At 35.0% G+C, this 17,439-nt stretch overlaps 2 protein-coding genes across 2 annotated transcripts; one reads left to right on the top strand and one right to left on the bottom strand.

The window, feature by feature from the left end:
* Positions 1 to 1,468: 1,468 nt before the first annotated feature.
* On the bottom strand, positions 1,469 to 11,568 carry LOC146158127 (protein phosphatase 1D-like). Its single transcript, XM_083383473.1, has 8 exons — positions 11,199 to 11,568; positions 9,962 to 10,193; positions 9,280 to 9,445; positions 8,305 to 8,454; positions 6,200 to 6,369; positions 5,811 to 5,893; positions 4,942 to 4,989; positions 1,469 to 2,764 (listed from the first exon to the last, which is right to left on the bottom strand). The coding sequence occupies exons 1-8, from the start codon at positions 11,503 to 11,505 to the stop codon at positions 2,325 to 2,327; spliced, it is 1,596 nt and encodes a 531-aa protein (XP_083239599.1). The 5' UTR covers positions 11,506 to 11,568; the 3' UTR covers positions 1,469 to 2,324.
* Positions 11,569 to 13,383: 1,815 nt separating this feature from the next.
* On the top strand, positions 13,384 to 17,331 carry LOC146158126 (large ribosomal subunit protein uL30-like). The gene is made up of 6 exons (XM_083384457.1): positions 13,384 to 13,436; positions 13,610 to 13,709; positions 14,887 to 15,053; positions 15,711 to 15,848; positions 16,407 to 16,516; positions 17,104 to 17,331. The coding sequence occupies exons 1-6, from the start codon at positions 13,426 to 13,428 to the stop codon at positions 17,310 to 17,312; spliced, it is 735 nt and encodes a 244-aa protein (XP_083240583.1). The 5' UTR covers positions 13,384 to 13,425; the 3' UTR covers positions 17,313 to 17,331.
* The last annotated feature ends 108 nt before the right edge of the window (positions 17,332 to 17,439 follow it).

Raw genomic sequence — 17,439 nt, 5'->3', positions numbered from 1 at the left:
TAAAACGTCTAAATATATAGTGAGCTTCAGGAAACAGTCTTTTAGTTTTTAGTTGGGGACCACGGCCATACACAGGCCGTAGTTTGGTGGCCGTTGATTTAGTGCAAGGACACGAAAAATAGTGGCCTCCAAAAAAGCGTCTTAAACAGGCTGAATGTCTACAATCGCAAAGAAGTTTCGATAAAAGCAGCAAAATACGACAGCGGTAAAAACACTGACGTTACAGTTAGCATTAGCAGTAAACTGGAAAACCATAATGGACCAAACAGCCGGCGTTTTACGGTGCTTTAAACTTTCGCTTGAAAGCAAACGCGGCCATTTTAACGCTACAAAAATAACAATTTAAAGGCCTTTTTGGGTAAAATCGTATGAAAAATATAGTTTCGAAAAGTTAAAAATCGGCGGAAACCAACTACGCTAGACGTTTTTGTCTGGTCACAACTTAGGCACAAACAGTACTGGCCAGTATTTATAAGTGTACCAACAAATTGCAATAGTATTGCTCGTGAGAACGGTGAGAAAAGAAAACTAAACTAAAAATTGGGTGAGAAGGAAATGAAATGCAAATCAAAATTTTGCCAGACTACTTTTTTTGTCGTAGAAGAGTGTTGAGATTTAATTTGACCAAAGTCCTAGCAAAAAAACAGCGTAGTCATATGAGTGGTCTCTTTTAAACACTATACAGATTTTGTTTAACGGTAGTTAATGATGGTCTTGTGGCCCATAATGTTTTGTATATAAATCATGTTTTTAGGAGTTTTGTGATGGATGTTATGGTCAATTTGGCAGTTCACTTCCTAGCCAACTTTGAATTAAGTAAAGTCTTGTTTTCCGTCAAAAAACAATGTTATCATTAAACCTATCGAATTTTTTTTCCAGACATAATATTTTCTCCCATGAACGAGACAAACAGTTAACGTTAACCATTCAGAATGAAAAAAAAATGACAACAAAAGCTAAAATCGAGATATTAAAATCAATACTTTCGTCCGTAATAAGTACCCAACGCCGCAACTCAATTTTAGGACTAAATTCTCCGGCGCCGCAAAACTATTGGTCGAAAAGAAAATTAAACATCGTCATTGTTAAGCTTTGTCCGAATTGTGTAAAGCATTTTATCCTACCTAATAGTTTTGTCGTGGTTTAGGCGGTTTTCAAGCGTTAAGGAAGGTTACGGCAGGGCTGTAGTGTATGTAAATTCGTTTTGGGCGACTAGACGGCAGGTTGAAAAATGTTTACAAGTTAAAATGACATTAAAAGCAGAAAAAAACAAGGTATTTACAGTAGGCCTTTGTCGCACGATCACAGTCTAAAAACAAACGCGCAAATCGCACTTAAAACATGGTACAAGGTGATTGACTCTGAGCAAAGAGACATGACCGCACATGGATCCGTAAGGAAAAGACCAAAGCCAAATGGACTGGAAAAGGAAAAGACACAAGCCAAATTGACTCGAAATATGAAAAACACGACCCAAATTGACTTGAAATGGGAAAGTCATCAGCCAAATGGACTGCAAATGGAAATGACACAAGCCAAATTGACTCTTGAGGGATAAGACACAAGCCAGACTGGCTGAAAATAAAAATAACACAAGTCAAACTGACTATAAATCAAAAAGACATGAGCCAAATTGTCTCGAAATGGGAAAGACTGGGGTCTAAATCGACTCAAAATGAAAAAGGCATGGAAATTGACTTAAAATGAAAATGACACAAACACGCTTGGAAGCGTGATTTCACTGATGGAAACACACGACCGGGAAAAGACTGCAAATAGAGAAGACATGACAACGTGTGGACTCCCATCACATGAATGTAACATGAACGCCGAATAGGTTACAAATATGGTGGACTCGACCGCGATCGGACTCCTCTGATAAAATGAAAAGAATCGCAGACAAAGTAAAACGGGAATGGACACAACCGCAAATGGACTGCAAGAGAATGGTCAAGGGCTTTTAACGACAAAAAACGTTGTCAATTAACCTGTTATAAACAGTGCTGGGTGTCAGAAAATTTCTGTAAAGAATAAAAAAAGACAAAAGCAATATTTAAGACTTTTTGGAAAAAAAGTCAAGTTTGGGATTTCACCCGAAAAAAAGTCATGTTAAAGACTTTACCTAAACGCTTTCGAACCCTTTTGCGACTGCGTCCATTCGTGCATTTCCAACAAGTCCGTTTCATTTCGCGGCCCACGACCAAAACAACACCTTTTTTTAACGAATGGCGAGCGAAGATGAAATCGCGCTCATGCGAGGAGGTATGACGTCACGACAAAAACTGCGACCCTTCAAAAACGGCAGTGGAGCGCGACGCAGATTTTCACAGGCTCCGTTTTCCCTTGCGCAGTCTGCGGACTCTCGGAGGCAGCGGAGGAGTCTTAAGAAGTGATCCTCCCTCAGACTTTGATCTCTTCTTTATCTTCTTGTTCCCGGAGGATGCTGTGGTGGGTGCGGAGGACCTTAGTGACATCTTCCTCTTGCTGTTCTTCCCAGAGTCCGCTTCAGGTCCTGACGACTTCCGCTTCCGTGTTGACTTGCGGAGCGGAGTGACTGCTCGACTGGATGACGACCTGGTCACCCGATGACCTGGGGATTCACCTAGACCGCTGCTGCTCGGCTCCTCGTTATTGGTTGTTGTTGTTTTTGTGGGCGTGGCCTTGGTGGGAGGTTTCGCTTCCGCTTTGGCGCTGACGTCATCGGCTACGTCACCGTTTGATGACGAGATGCGAGCGTCTTGCAGAGGTTCGGCGGGCGGTGGTGCTGTGGAGTGTGTTTTATATGATTAATTGCTATTTTTTAGGATTACAGAGATAGACGATGATATTAAATCGGCCGATATTTTGCTTCTACCGATATATCGGTATCGGCAAATTTTGACCGATATTTCCTACTAACATATGACATAGTTTTCCCTGAAGAACAAAAAAGTTTAAACTCTTGTGGTATCGGTAAATTTTATAATTTACTATACGAAAACATGATATAGATTTTCCTGAAAACTTCGTATTTTGGCATACTTATGTTTAGCTTCACGTCAAGCTAAAATGCAAAATATTAGTTTAATAAACATGGGTTGATTATTTTTTTTTATTTAATCGAAACTAAAAAAATAGGACATCATATCATTTTCAAGAAGCGATATCGGTCGATCTCTATTTTTTCTTTGATTGGATTAAATATTTCTCTTTATATCCCAAAACACGCTTTTTATTCAGTTTCGTCATACCCAAAAAATGACGTTATTGTGACGCTGATGGTCAAATTATGACGTGCACGTAGTGACGTTTTTTGTGAGAATTAATTAGTTTTTTGGTAGCTTTGAATAAGTTAGTGCTTATCGACAATTTGCAACAACAAAAAAACAACTTTAATTTAATAATTAAACTTTATTTCCGAGTGATTGATAACATTTGTATAGTTAAGCAAAAATATTAAATGTAAATAGTGGTTTCTGTTTTTTTTTCCCCCCTTTTTTTCGGTGGGCAGTTTTTTTTTAGATACTTTACATGCTGTGTGTGTTTGTTTTTTTCGCTGGTGGGCGTGACTAAAAAATGACACACACAAAAAGCAACTTTTGGTCGGGACCTAAAGAAATGACGGTTTGATCCATTTTGACCTAACCAAAATTATTTTGTTTATAATTAAACTTTGAAAAATGATTATGTGACATGGCCAACAAGAGTGCTTAGAATAAAGGTTGGAGTGACGCAAATTTGTCAATACGAGTCGACCTTAAAGTATGGAGGAAGATAACTTAAATGGTTGGTAAACTTAATACATTTGCAACAAAACTTTCAAAATCCGTAGTATAGAATCTCGTAAAACCAGGCCTGTATGTATATAAAAGTGTACATGTTGGTTTTCAATGAAATTGAGTAACGACAGAAACCTCGAACGCAGAACATTCAGGATAAATAACTGAAATATCTATATGCTTGTCAAGGCTTTCCATGCACGCAAGTAACCAAGCAAACTATCATGCAAGAAAAATAGCCCGGGGCAACATTGGTACTTGTAATCTTGGTTTTTACATGACATGTAAAATCGTTCTGCCAACTGACTTTGGCACTGTTGATTCGGTAAAGTTTGACGAATTTAGTAAACTTTAGTTAATATCCTCTTGGGTAAACACGCCAATGGGGGAATAATTTCTTTGGTAGATTTTTAGTTAAATCTACCTACTTTAAAGTACCAACTAAGTTAGACACCTTGCGCTAACATGTTATGCACTAAAGCAGGGGTGTCCAACTCAAACATGCCGACGTTCCAATTGTTATCTAATAACTTCTTCCCGTGTAAAAGTTTAGCAACTATTTTTTTCTCATATTAAAAGCGCTTTTATACAATAAATAAAAAACGGTATAGTGTTATAATATCAGAAGTAATTGTTTGTTGTCGTAATTGCTGGGATTGTGCTGTATTGTGAATAAACAATGACAATATGCTGTATAACAAATTTAGCTTTTTTGGCTGTATTTTGGGTGCTTGCGTGCCATTTTTTATTAGTTCTTGGCACGCGTGCCTCATGTTGGACACCCCTGCACTAAAGGTTCGATGTGGGCCTACATACAATGCTGTTAACAGTTTCATGAAAAAAATGAAGTATAATCTTTAAACAGTTTAAACGGGCACGTTATATAGGGAAATCTCTATTAACAAATGCTCCTTGCTAATTACAAAAGATCAGTCTAACACTAGTCTTTTACGAAGTTAAGTATAATGTGGTGAATAGCGACTTCGCTAATTGCATTAAAACGCACTGAACAAGAAAGCTTGTAAAACATGGACAACTGATGTTATTATTGTGAAACTAAGTAGGTCAACGAACGTTTTCGGAAGTAAATGACTCGTTAGAACAATATAACAGAAGTTAGGCCCCCGCGTTTTCACTAGGTACAGTTGCTGTTAACTTGCAAAGGTAACGGTTTTTGACTTACTTTCCGCGTTGACGTTCCAGCGTAGTTTGGTAGGTACGCCCTCTTCCACTAAAAGCACAAAAACACGTTTAAATATATGTTGTAAAGATTAATGGTGTTCATGCAGTGAATGCAAAGGCCAATTTAAACTTGATGAAAATCAATCACCTCCTTATGAAATGTAAGAATTACTGAAGTATAAACAAATAGCCTCTAATGCCGGGGTGGGCAATTATTTTCATAGGGTGCCGCCTGAGAATTAAAAAGTGTTTGAGGGCCGGGTCAAAAACAGGTGTAATGTGTAATACTTTGAAGGTAGTTGTAGTTGTACGGAGTATTGATTGGATAAGCTGGTGCAGGGTAACCACACGTTTTTATAAAATACATTCAAAGACAATAAATAGTTCAAAAGAATAGGTTTCAAGGCCTAATGTTAGATCACTCAGGATGTTTTGAATACAATTCAAATGATAAACGGTAAAGGTGCCATGGGCAACATAATGACAAATAGTTTGTTTCACTACATGGCACTTTAACACTTAAATTAAGATGTAAAAATATAATAAAATACTTTTTGATTATTTTAATGATTTTTTTAATACGCAAATCAATTCTATGACTTTTAAAAATTCAAATACTTATAACTTCCTAATGCATGTTGTCCAAAATATCTGGTATTTTTATAGGAACTGGAATAAAATATCCATTATCTGATATCCCTAGCTATCCAACATAATAAATGAGTAGTAATTATATTAAAAATTGGTATTGGATCACCATGATTTGATTTTATTTCCAGGGATTGAATTTTGTTTTTTTGTAATCAGTTTTTTTTCTATTGGACAGTTTCGGATGTAACCCGACTTTGGATGGTTGTTTGTAAAACTTACTTTTGTCGCTTGGAACTTTCTTGGGAGCGGATTCGTCTTCAAAATCATCAAATTCGTCAACATCTGATGAAGTCAGTTCACTCCTAAAACATTAACAAGCAGCTGAATAAATAATCGATCAAAAAAGTGTACTATGTCCTAATTTTTTCCAAAATTTTAAGAAAGTTAGGCTTTCATTTTAATTAGTTTTTTGTGAAATTTGCCAAACTTATCTGTAGATGATATTGGATAAAACAGTTCTTGTAGTTTCTTGGAAACAATTTTTTTTTTTGTGACATAGTAAAATACACTTTACTTATATGTCAAAATGCTATTATTATTATTACTGTCTATTTTTGGTTGTTTAAAATACACTTTTTGTCGAACATATTAAAAGTTGTTTCTGTTACTTTGCGCTGGTCCAGCTTTCGAAGTATGCGTCTCGCTTTTTCTTGGGTTCAATCTTTCTCCGTTCAATGATCACCACGATGACGCTTGTGTTGTCTGCTCGCATCGTACGCATCGACCATCGATCTAACGCAAGCTGAACGAGACGGTGTGCCGGACTTGACTTGCTTCCCTACATCAAGCAGGCAAAAAAGTCTTAACAGTTTAAATTGGAGTTCAACAGTAAATCAGCAGGCGGGCAGAAGCTTGCTAGCCTTCTGGTAACAAGCATATTTGACCGAAATTCTTTGGTTTTTATGGTCGTTTTCACACCAAACAAAGTGCTTTGTACTTCCGTAAATTTTTTTCTGAATGGCACACCAAAACTAGTTTCTGACAATTGTAGAGCGAATGTTCCTAGAGATTCAGCATTTTAAAAATATATGTGATTTAAAATGGTGTAGAAAGAACGACAAGTTTGTTATTTTATGAAATGAATCTTAAAATAATATTAAAAATGTTTCAGGTTTGTGGCTGATTCTTCGGCCGACGTAGTTGCCAGCATTCTGCCATACTGGACTAAATCAGTAGGCAGGCCGGATTATATAATATCAAAAACAATGCCTGGTGTCATTTAAGTGTATTGACATTCAGCGGATAACACTTTTCCGTCCGATAATAAAACATACCCAATTTTCTATATTTTTTGCCAAACAGTACTGATTTTTTGATATACCTGACATGTGGTAACAATTTTAATTAATAGATAATAAATCCAAATAGCATTTCAGTTAAGTTACCTATATTTAATGAACTCTTATTTTACATCTTAACGTGGCAAGATGCTAAACAATTTTTTTGTTGTCAAAAAACGGAATTTTTTTTGTTTTTTAAAAAAAAAAATATATTTTCGTTATAAAATATCGGCCAAAATTTGCTGACACCAAAAAATCGGTAGAAGAGAAAACCGGCCGATATATCGGTAAACTGATATATCGGTTTATCTCTAATTGGTACTAGCCTGAATACTTTGGTAGTATCGACATTGATCCAATATAAAGTTAACATGAATCTTGGTTGGTAGCCCTATTTGTCTAATTCTAAATCTGCAGTGTCATTTTATAGAGACAAGTTGTATTGAAATCTTAACAAGCTTTTGCACAAACATTCTTCTACAGGTCAAAGTAGAATTTTGAGTGCCACCTTGCATTAAGTTAATATGAGGCATTTCCGTCGTGATTTGCAAATCAATGTAGTTTTTCTACTTAAAAATTGAATTTTGAAAATCAGATTACAAATCAAACATCACATTACAAATTAATAAATAGGCTGTGTAGAGCAAAAACAAATTTAAGCCTAAAATCCTTTAAGTCATGACCAGCTTAGGAAACAGTAATTATATTAGGTGGTGCCAGTGTCAAGATTAAGTTCAAATCATCGGACATGTAATCAATATTTGCTGGTCTGCACAAAAAGCATATTTCAACCAATTTCCGAAGAGAGGAACAAAATAAAAATGGGGTATATGATTTGGATGTAATCGTCTCATTTTATCCCATATTATAATATATTGCTAGAGAAAAAGCAGCAACATAGTGGAAATATTAAATCGAATTCAAAATTACTTAAATTTTAAAACTTGTACCGTATGAATTACACCATAAGTTGGTTTATTTATTGTGCCATTGAGTGTCAATATGGCTTTAGGTTAAGAATAAATTCTGTGTTTGTCTGCCAGGTGTAAAAACGAAACCGCTGAACTCCATATGACTGTTCATTTGCATACTACACTTTATATGGAAATGAGTGGGAAACTGAAACAAGTTTTCCAATGTAAGAGTTACACACAAATCAAATGATATAATATTTAAAGTTACCTATATTACATACAATAAAGTCCTGCCCAAGTCATGAGTTGCTTAAATCTAGTGCTAGTCAAGTCATTTGTAGTATAACGTACGTCCAAGTCAAGGTATTGACATAAAAATAAAACAAGCATCTATAAAAATTTGTAAACTTGACCAAATTATGAGCAACAACTCAACTTAAAATAAGAAAATAACATATAGCAGGCAAATTGTTTACGTGAAGCACTAAAGGAATAAATAAGTGTTCATATAAGCCTTACAGTTTTTTGTCTGTATTCCTCCATAGTAGCGACCACAGATACAGATTCTTGGGGCCGGACCATGTTCCACAACCCGTCACTTGCCAGGACGATAAACTGTTCCTTGTCTTGGTGAAGGTCGTACATGTAAACGTCTGGCACCGGTGAAACCTGTCCAGTAATTGCAAAAGTGGGTTGAAATCACGCTTTGTAAACTCGAAGGTCACACCTACATTTATGTTGGTTTAGAGATAATTGAAGGTTGCCATACAATTATATAAATTAAAAAATATCAAAAATAGAGCTTCAAAATCTTTTCAAGTTTTCAAAGACCTAAAAAATGGTCGTTCCAAGAATTTTGAGTATATTTGAAAAATGAACAATATATATAAGTGCAATGGATAAAAAGGGCAATTTCTTAATATATAACTTAAGCTGTAGATAAAACTTTTAAAAAATTCCAGAGACTTTTCAATACAGAAATTAAGAAGACAACAAAAACGTTGTGGCAACCCTGACATATAGCTCCTTCGGTCGTTTTACTGTACTACCTTTAATGTGAGATATTCAGCGTTGTACAGATAAGATTATTTTATATTACAATCGCACTGAAATGCAAATACGCTGTAAATCCTTTTTAGAGTCACCTGCCCCACACCTAGTTTGGGAACTACTTTAAATGCAATTCTCTGCATGTTAACAAAACTGTCTAACTTCATACACCGATATTAGGTTAACGTTTATTTAGTTTCGAATTTTGCTCTACAGATTTTAATCAAGATTTAAAATTTGTCTTTTACACAGATTTTAAAACACTAAATTAGAAAATTACGACATTTTTGCAGGTCAAAATATTACCCCTTAGAAGCATATTGATGCCCAATTTGATGCTCTGTTTTGTTTTAATTTTTTAACCAGGAGTTATATACAATGTAAAAAACTGCTCAAAATGCTTGTAATGCAAATATGCCAACATTAAATTACACACACACTTACCACAAATTCATTTAGTTCAGAATTAAAGCTCCACAGGTCTCCTAGAGACCTTGCGACAGCGAGAAATGGTATTTTGTCAATGTGCGTGCTTCTTCGAACTGGCCCGTTGTGACTCAACTTTGGTCTTGACCAGACAACACGATTCACGCCAGATTTATTCATAACACTGAAGAAAAATGTTTTATTGAAGCAAAATCACATATTTTTCTTTTGTTCAACAGCTTAAAATATCTTAACTTTGATTTATATATATATATATATATATTGTTTTAATGTAATGTTGTTGTAAACAAATTATAAAAAAAATGGTTTCAATAAGACATAGAATTTCAAGTAAATTGTCATAATTAAATCATGTTTATATAAATAGTTTTTTGTAAGTGTGGTTAAAATAGAATTCAAAAACAAAACAGTATAAATGCCACAGTCAATACAAACTGAAAAAACATGTTTTAATTGTGTTTTAATATGACTTCAAAACACAAAACTAAGCTGGACGTAAAATAAATAAAAAGACTATATATATAAAGACTTTTAAAGACTCAAAGACTTTGTGGAAACACTAAATAAGTGAGAGTAAAAAACAATTAAAGAGCATATTAGCATATTAGAACTTTTTTACATGACCTGCAAGCTGAATATAAATTTTAAAAATATATATTACAAAACTAACAAAACCTACCATCCACCACACTTCTCAATTCTGCTCTTTTCCTTGGGTAGTTCCGGTTTGTGGTCGATGGTCAGTCCGCTAGTCACAAAGGCAGTGGGTTTGTCGTTGATCGCACGGCTCCCCATAACAATCATGGAGTCACCCACGTTTGCGACATACATGCGATTGCCCCGAATAATCACCAAACTTGCAGTGGTGCCGGCTGTGCTGGGATGACCCAGGGGAGTTTTGGGCCAATCAGCTGTGAACAAATTTAGTCGTTGGTATGTGAACTAGAAATTGGCCAAGATATCAAATTTTGAAACAGATACTGAATCATAATTTTTAACAGTTTTGCTAACCTATACCCTTTAACGATACTGATTTTCTTTATATAACTGAAATGTAGTCAAAACTTAATTTGTTTAAAAAAAAAATCAAAATAACATTTCTATATTTATTAAACTCTTATTTTGCATATTAACTTGGCATGATGCTTAAAATAAATTTTTTTTAGCATAAACAATGAGAAAATTTGTTTAATTTTCAGGAAAACTATCATATTTTGTATTAAAATGTCATCCGAAATATAAAAAAGTTTACCAATTCTGATAAACAGATATGAATCAGTCTATCTCTATTTTAAACACTAAATATTTGTGTGTCGCTGATGGATTTCATTGATTTGTCGATTGCAGCGGTTGACATGTTTCGATTTATTAAGATCGGCTCTAAGCATAACTTCTTCCAAAATTACAGAAGCAATACAAAATCACACGAAGCTTCGCTTTTACACCTATGCTTGTATTTGGGATGCCAAACAAAAAAAAACAGTATGAAACACTGCTCTACAATCAGGCATGATGGCAAAAAGTTCATGCCAGAAGATTTGCAACTAATTTGGAACATAGTAAAATATATTTTGTTCAATTGTCTTCCTAATTACAATAAAGAGTGTTTTTCAACTTTTTGTTTCTCTGGTGACCCAAATGCTAAAATAACAGCGAACCTTTGGCGACCCAATTCCCTATGCTGTACTTTTATTGGTGAACAAAACATAGACAATAGCATACAAAAGTTTAAATTGAATTAATCTAATCAATCTTAACAAACACCTAACCATGTAAACTACTGAAGTTAGTGATAGTGACTAGAGATCTACCGATATCCATTTTTTGGACCGATACCGATTTTTTACAATTTTTCAACCGATACCCGTCGCTACCAATAGATAAGAAACACTACAAAAAAAACAAGAAGACCTTACGCAGTTTTTGCCACATTGCTTGATGAGTTGCCACGAATGCATCTGATATTGCTTTCTTGACGGTTTCACTGTTGTTGGATAAAAACCCTTTTTGCTGTTTGATTGTCTCCATTAAATTGTCTCTAGCAAAGTGAGCGGCGTCTTTGCCTCCATGTCCATCGAAAATTGCAAACGAAGCGTATTCAACAACAACATTCCCTGATTTAACACGTTCGAATTGCACGGATGTTACATCTTCCATGTATTTACGACCGCCCTGATTGACTTCTGCCGTAACTCGAAGGTTCCAACAGTTGGTGGGAGTCATTTTGTGAGTTTGTTTTGCAATTTTTTGTGGTATAACCTAAGTTATGTCAACATACTAAACAAAAAAAAACGCTACAAGCAAATATACAAAAAAATTAAAGTCATGCCAACATTTGAAACTTGGAAATTATAAAGGGAGAGATGTTTATGCAACTTAAAATTTCAGAAAGAAAATAAAGTTGCTTTTGAAATTCGCCTGGCGGCAACTTAAGTACTAACAAAAACCGTAACAGTTGGTTGGTATGTGTTATAAAATCCGTTAATGAAATAAGACAATGCCTGTAGCGTAAAAATTGCTTTCTGTTGCAAAAAGTTTAATTTTTTAACTTTAAAGCTTTCGGTTGGGAGTGCGGACATTTGGCGTTAACGCTGGTAACTGCTACATTATAGGCTATTGCTAGGTGCAAATTGCATCTACTGTAAACTAATCTTAAGCCCCAGTTTTAAGTGTTATATTGACTTTTTCTGGCTGAGGGCCAGTCTGCATTTTGTGGCAGGTGCACACCAGAGTATTTTTTAGGCACACACCTAAACTAGTAAACAGCACACCTATTTTTTAAAAACAGTAAGTTGTGGTAGGATTTCGAAACTGGGATGTGCAAAATACTTTGATTTCACACCTGCACAAAAAAATTACTGCTGCACACCTGAAATCTCTACGTAAAGTGCCATAAAATGCAGTCTGAGATGAGACTATTGTATTAACCAAACTTTCCAATCTGGAGTTATGACCCATATATATATCTTTTGTTCAAGCAGCTTAAATATGCACGGCATGAGTAAATCTACTGAATACTAAATTAGCACAACAGAAGTTTTATGTTTGAGTGACTTTTGCGATGGTTATTTCGACCCTAAAAAATGTGCAAGCTTTTTAGTTTTGCAAACCTTATAAACGCATTTGGCACAGGTCTAGAATCCTACCAAATTCATTTTATTACTAACGAAACGAGATGTCAATGTTGAAATTTGAAGTAAAGCATAAATATGTACAAATAAATAAAATATTAATAGTTGGACCACCCGAACTCGCTACCTAACCCAATTTTTTAAGCAATATAAACCCTTGGATGAAAATGTGGTAGGATTCTATAGACCGCACCAAGCATTTTTATTATTAAAGGAACTGAAATTATACACAAGGAATCTAACTTTCCCTCAGATATATGTAAAATTAATGAAAAAACGTAACTCAAGAGAAGAAAAACCTCAGACATTTTTCGGAATATTTTCAAAAGGAAACTCTTTACTTATATCTCTTCGAAAACTAGCTCTTTTTGCAGAAAAATTACCGACCTTTCATTTAAACTAAAAAATAAAAACACAAAACGTGTAAAATCGAATGCACGTTAATAAATCGGATTAACTAACACAAATAACTTACAGAGCAAAGTAAAACCGCAAAAAATTTAAAAAACTTTCCACAAACTACGATTTGTTTAGTTTCAGCCTAAACAAAAAACTCAAACCCGACTTGAGCTCGACGCTGATTGGTCGAAAATAAGTTTTCACATTGTGACGTAAGAATTACTAAAAAGCAACTTGAAATTGCTGAGTCAACTTTGAAAAGTTTAATTTCAACTATTTAAAAGTTTTAAATGTCATTAAGTGCTTTACGATCTTAAAAATATTGCAATAAAATCTGAGTTACCAGAAAACATTTAAATATTAGTAAATTGTAGTAAAACGGAAGCTGCCTCGCTATAAAAGTTCAAAATATTAGTAATTTAAAATGTATTTTATTTCTAGTGCAAATAAAAATTAAAATTGTGTAGTGTAAACCCATGGATCTATATTCTTTTCAAACAATTTTACCTAAAATAAAAACAATCGAAAAATATTGGAGTTTGCGCCACCTTGTGTCGTACATGTCTGCGGGACAGCACGAAGTTTTCATCCTTTTTTAGCCTGAATTGGGAAGATGGTGGAGAGGTATTTAAATCTGAAATAATCAAGCAAATAAAACAATTACCGCAGCAAAGACTGTTTCATTTTAAAAGTTAAATGTTTTTGTGCAAATTGTCAAGCATTTTCGTCGTTTGTAAGATGGTATTTAGCGAAAATGAGATAACGAAAGCTAACTAACGCAGTGCTATATTTTTTAGCAAAAAACTTCCGAGAGTCCCAGAGTCTCTTCTCAAGAGACGAAAGGAATACCAAGCCGTTAAGGCGAAACAGGCACAGGCTGCCATTTTACAGAGAAAGGTAATTCTTCTGGTATTTAAAAAAATATTAGCCGGAATAATTTAGTAATATTTTTCTGGTAACAACTAACATGCGAGGTAAAACATTTGGCGCTGGTCTAGAATCTTTCCATATTTATTTTAATTTAGACTTAACAAGTTGTCAACGTTGAAATTGCAAGGAAGGCATAAATTTGTAAATATAATAACACTTGACCAACCCAAACCCTAACTCCCATCCTAACCTCAATTTTATAAGCAATATAAACACCCGGACGAAAATGCGGTAGAATTCTAGATCAGCGCCTAGCATTTTGTGGTGGCTCGCTGCGAAATACAAATGGACTTTCAAAAGTCTTACAAACCATTTTAAAATCCTAATTTTGTAAATAAAAAATGCAAAAAAGTTGTTTAACATTCTTAGGATTGGAAGAAGTGTTTTTTATTTATTTACCGCTGGTTTCTCAGAACACAAACTTATACGAACAAGAATACACAATACAAAAAATCATTTGGTAGGAGCCAGTCTGCATTTTGTGGCAGGAGTACTCCCAAAACGTTTTTTTAAATTTGCGTGCACCTTTGAGTTAGTAACTTGCACATTTAAATTTCTGATAAAGGTTTGGTTGTGCTAGATTCTGGAACCTTGGATGTGCATAAAACCTAGATTAAAATTGGCTGCACTCCTAAGATCATCTTTCGGCGACGGCCATAGCCGCGCTTTTCGTGTAGAGTACCATAAAATGCATGCAGCCGTCAAAAGTTAACTTTTGTACCGCCAATGGTTTTGTGTATAACACTTTTTTCCGTCTTGCACATGTTCCAGCTGCGCAAATTTCGCAAAAAATTTTATTTCAACCGTTTCTATTTAAACTACATAAACGTGTCCTAAAATCCAAGAATTCCAATATGGGATCTGTATGGAGACCAATGAAATGCAACTTCAGTGAAAATCGCTTTAAAATGTCTGAAAACTTTTTTACGCAGTAAAAATTTTAGAAATCATAGATGCCTATTTTTAACCTGCATAAACAAACTCGCTTGATACAGACCTTAAAATTTGTTGCTGCCACCAAAATTTTAGCTACAAAGTGCAATTTTTATTTAATTTTGTTTGTGGTACCCCCAATATACCAGCCTAAAAAGCCTGTATATTTAGCTATATGCTGTTCGTTCATCAATTTCTACCTTTTTTGTAGCGCAACCAGGAAAAGCGAAAGCTCCACTTCAAGCGAGCGGAACAGTACATCCGAGAGTACCGCCTAAAGGAGAGAGACGGGATCAGATTGGCTCGTCAAGCTCGCAAGCACAGCAACTACTATGTGCCCGATCAACCACGACTTGCTTTCGTGATCAGGATTAGAGGGTGAGTGGAGTTTAAATTTTTTGTGACGTAGGCACAGACTAGGGGAGCCAGATTGGAAATTTGGGTCTGTGTTGGGGTTTACTTGTTACCAGTTCTGCCACTGCCATATCCAAGCGTTTCATATAAAATCGTTGTATAATGTGTTTAGCCAGGAAAATATTGCTCAAACGTACAAAACTTCCACGCCATGCTTTTGGTTAGGTAATTCGCACAATTTAAAGCTGCAAAAATTTCAATCTAGACTAAGAATGGGTTTTGCACGCTAATATTGGTAACTTTGTTATGAAGGACAAAAATAAAATGTTTAAATAACAATTGAACTGTTATATAATGTAACTGTTTTTTTTCCGCTTTATTTTATTCTCCCAACTTTTATGGCAATTTGTTTATTAGTATGTTCAACCTACGTATGTAAAAATAGTCCTTTTGGTGTTTTTTTATTTTAGATTGTTTTGTATTGACTATGAACCAGAAATTTAAACTTTTGAAACAAAATAAACAATTGTTTAAAAAGTTAAAATTGAAAGAAAATTTTTCAGTTGCAAAAGGTTTTCTTCAGTCGTAAAGACTGCCACCTGATTGTCTTTAAATCAAAAAAAAAAGTTTACCGTATAAACGCTGAATATTTTTTCTTATCCTCGATTTTTTTGTGTACAGTATCAACCAAGTGAGCCCGAAGGTGAAGAAGATTTTACAGCTTATGCGTCTTCGTCAAATCCACAACGGAGTGTTTGTCAAGCTCACTAAAGCCACTCTGCAAATGTTGAGGATTGCTGAACCCTACATTGCTTGGGGGTGAGAAAAAAAATTGTTGACACGAATGACTGAAGTCCATAGTAACAAAGCATGTAGTTTCGCATGTTTTTAGGAGTTAAAACTTATTTTGTTTTACTTTAATTTGTAATCCTTTTATTCAAGCTTTTTACAAAAAATCTAAACTTTTTAACCGACACAAATTCAAGCTAATTGCTTAATAGTTTACCTGTCCAATAGTAGCAAAGCATACAGAATAAATATATTTTATTTTTTATCAAGAATAATTTTTTTGCGGCTAGATTAACCGGCTTAGTATTTGTGTAAATCATTTTGAAGAATTAAAACTTGACTACCTACTGTTGCTTTGTTGTAAGTGTAGGGTTGCTAGTGTTGGCCTGTTGTTTCCTAAGAATCATACAGCCCCAATATCAAACTATGAAAACTGAAAGCAAAGGTTTTGTTGTGTATTCTCATGGACTATTGCAAACTTTCGTTTCGACTTACACAGAACTCGTAATGTCTCTGTGATACATGACACGAAAAAGGTTGGATAACATGGTTTCAAGCCAAGTAGTCATTTCAACATTTATGTTTAAGGTACCCCAACCTTAAGACTGTCCGTGAACTGATCTACAAGCGAGGCCACGGCAAAGTGAACAAGGACAGAATCCCAATCACTGACAACAGCATCATTGAGGGATCCTTGGGTAAGAAGCAAACGACCTTAATTCATGTTTTTATTATTTTTGGCCCAGGGTCTGTTCTTGTTCCGAAAATCAAACTGGGATATTTTTTAACCTTAAGAACACTACATAGTTCTTTATTGTTAGTTTTAGGGTAGAGAGGTGTTACTTTTAATACAAAAGCTGTATTTCAAAGATCTTTTTGAGGATGCGATGAGACACACAGCATCCTTGCTTTTCTGTCAAAAGACATACTTGAAAACAAATCATTTTTTGCATTTACATATTTAAAAAAGGCCAAAAAATAGGGATTCAACCTGGATCTTTCTGTTAGTTAAAACTAGACGTTGACCGATATATCAGTTTATCGTTTCTTCCGATATTTCAGTATCGGCTAATTTTGACCGATACTTTTCTACGGCAATGAACTATAGCAGTTCTTGAAAAACAAAGAAATTTTCTTTTTTTAGCATCATTTTTTTCTAGCATAACGGGTATCGGCTGGCTAAAACATAAAAAATCTGGAATCGCTATCGGCCCTAGAGAGAACAGCTTATCTCTATTAAAACAGTTAACTAAAATTGCTCTATATTCCATCGCTATCAAAACAGGCAAGCAGGGCATCATCTGTGTGGAGGACCTTATCCACGAAATCTTCACGGTTGGACCCAGTTTCCGTCAAGCTTCCAACTTCCTCTGGCCTTTCAAGCTCTCCTCGCCAAAGGGAGGATTCCAGAAGGTCACCAACCACTTTGTGGAAGGTGGAGATTGCGGAAACCGCGAGGAGAAGATCAACAACTTGGTCCGCACCATGAATTAAAAGCTCGCTCGCTACCAAACTAAGTCTCGTTTTGCGTGAGGTGCAGTGCAGTTAAACCAGTTGCAAATGGACGTTAGTTCTTAATCAACGTGGGTAAATCACCTTAGTTTCACTGAGAAATATCAAA

The sequence above is a fragment of the Ascidiella aspersa genome, chromosome 3 (assembly GCF_963924565.1).
Source record: "Ascidiella aspersa chromosome 3, kaAscAspe10.2, whole genome shotgun sequence".
Lineage (NCBI taxonomy): Eukaryota > Metazoa > Chordata > Ascidiacea > Phlebobranchia > Ascidiidae > Ascidiella > Ascidiella aspersa.
The sequence above is the reverse complement of the archived record's forward strand: the minus strand, read 5'-3'. Positions and strand labels throughout refer to the sequence as shown.

Coding starts and splice junctions, on each gene's coding strand:
- LOC146158126 (XM_083384457.1), top strand. Junction 13,710..14,886: donor CTGCCATTTTACAGAGAAAG/GTAATTCTTCTG, acceptor CCTTTTTTGTAG/CGCAACCAGGAAAAGCGAAA. Junction 16,517..17,103: donor CATCATTGAGGGATCCTTGG/GTAAGAAGCAAA, acceptor CTATCAAAACAG/GCAAGCAGGGCATCATCTGT.
- LOC146158127 (XM_083383473.1), bottom strand. CDS start 11,505: ATGACTCCCACCAACTGTTGGAACCTTCGAGTTACGGCAGAAGTCAAT. Junction 5,894..6,199: donor GAAAGCTGGACCAGCGCAAA/GTAACAGAAACA, acceptor TTAATGTTTTAG/GAGTGAACTGACTTCATCAG. Junction 2,765..4,941: donor CTGGAACGTCAACGCGGAAA/GTAAGTCAAAAA, acceptor CACACTCCACAG/CACCACCGCCCGCCGAACCT.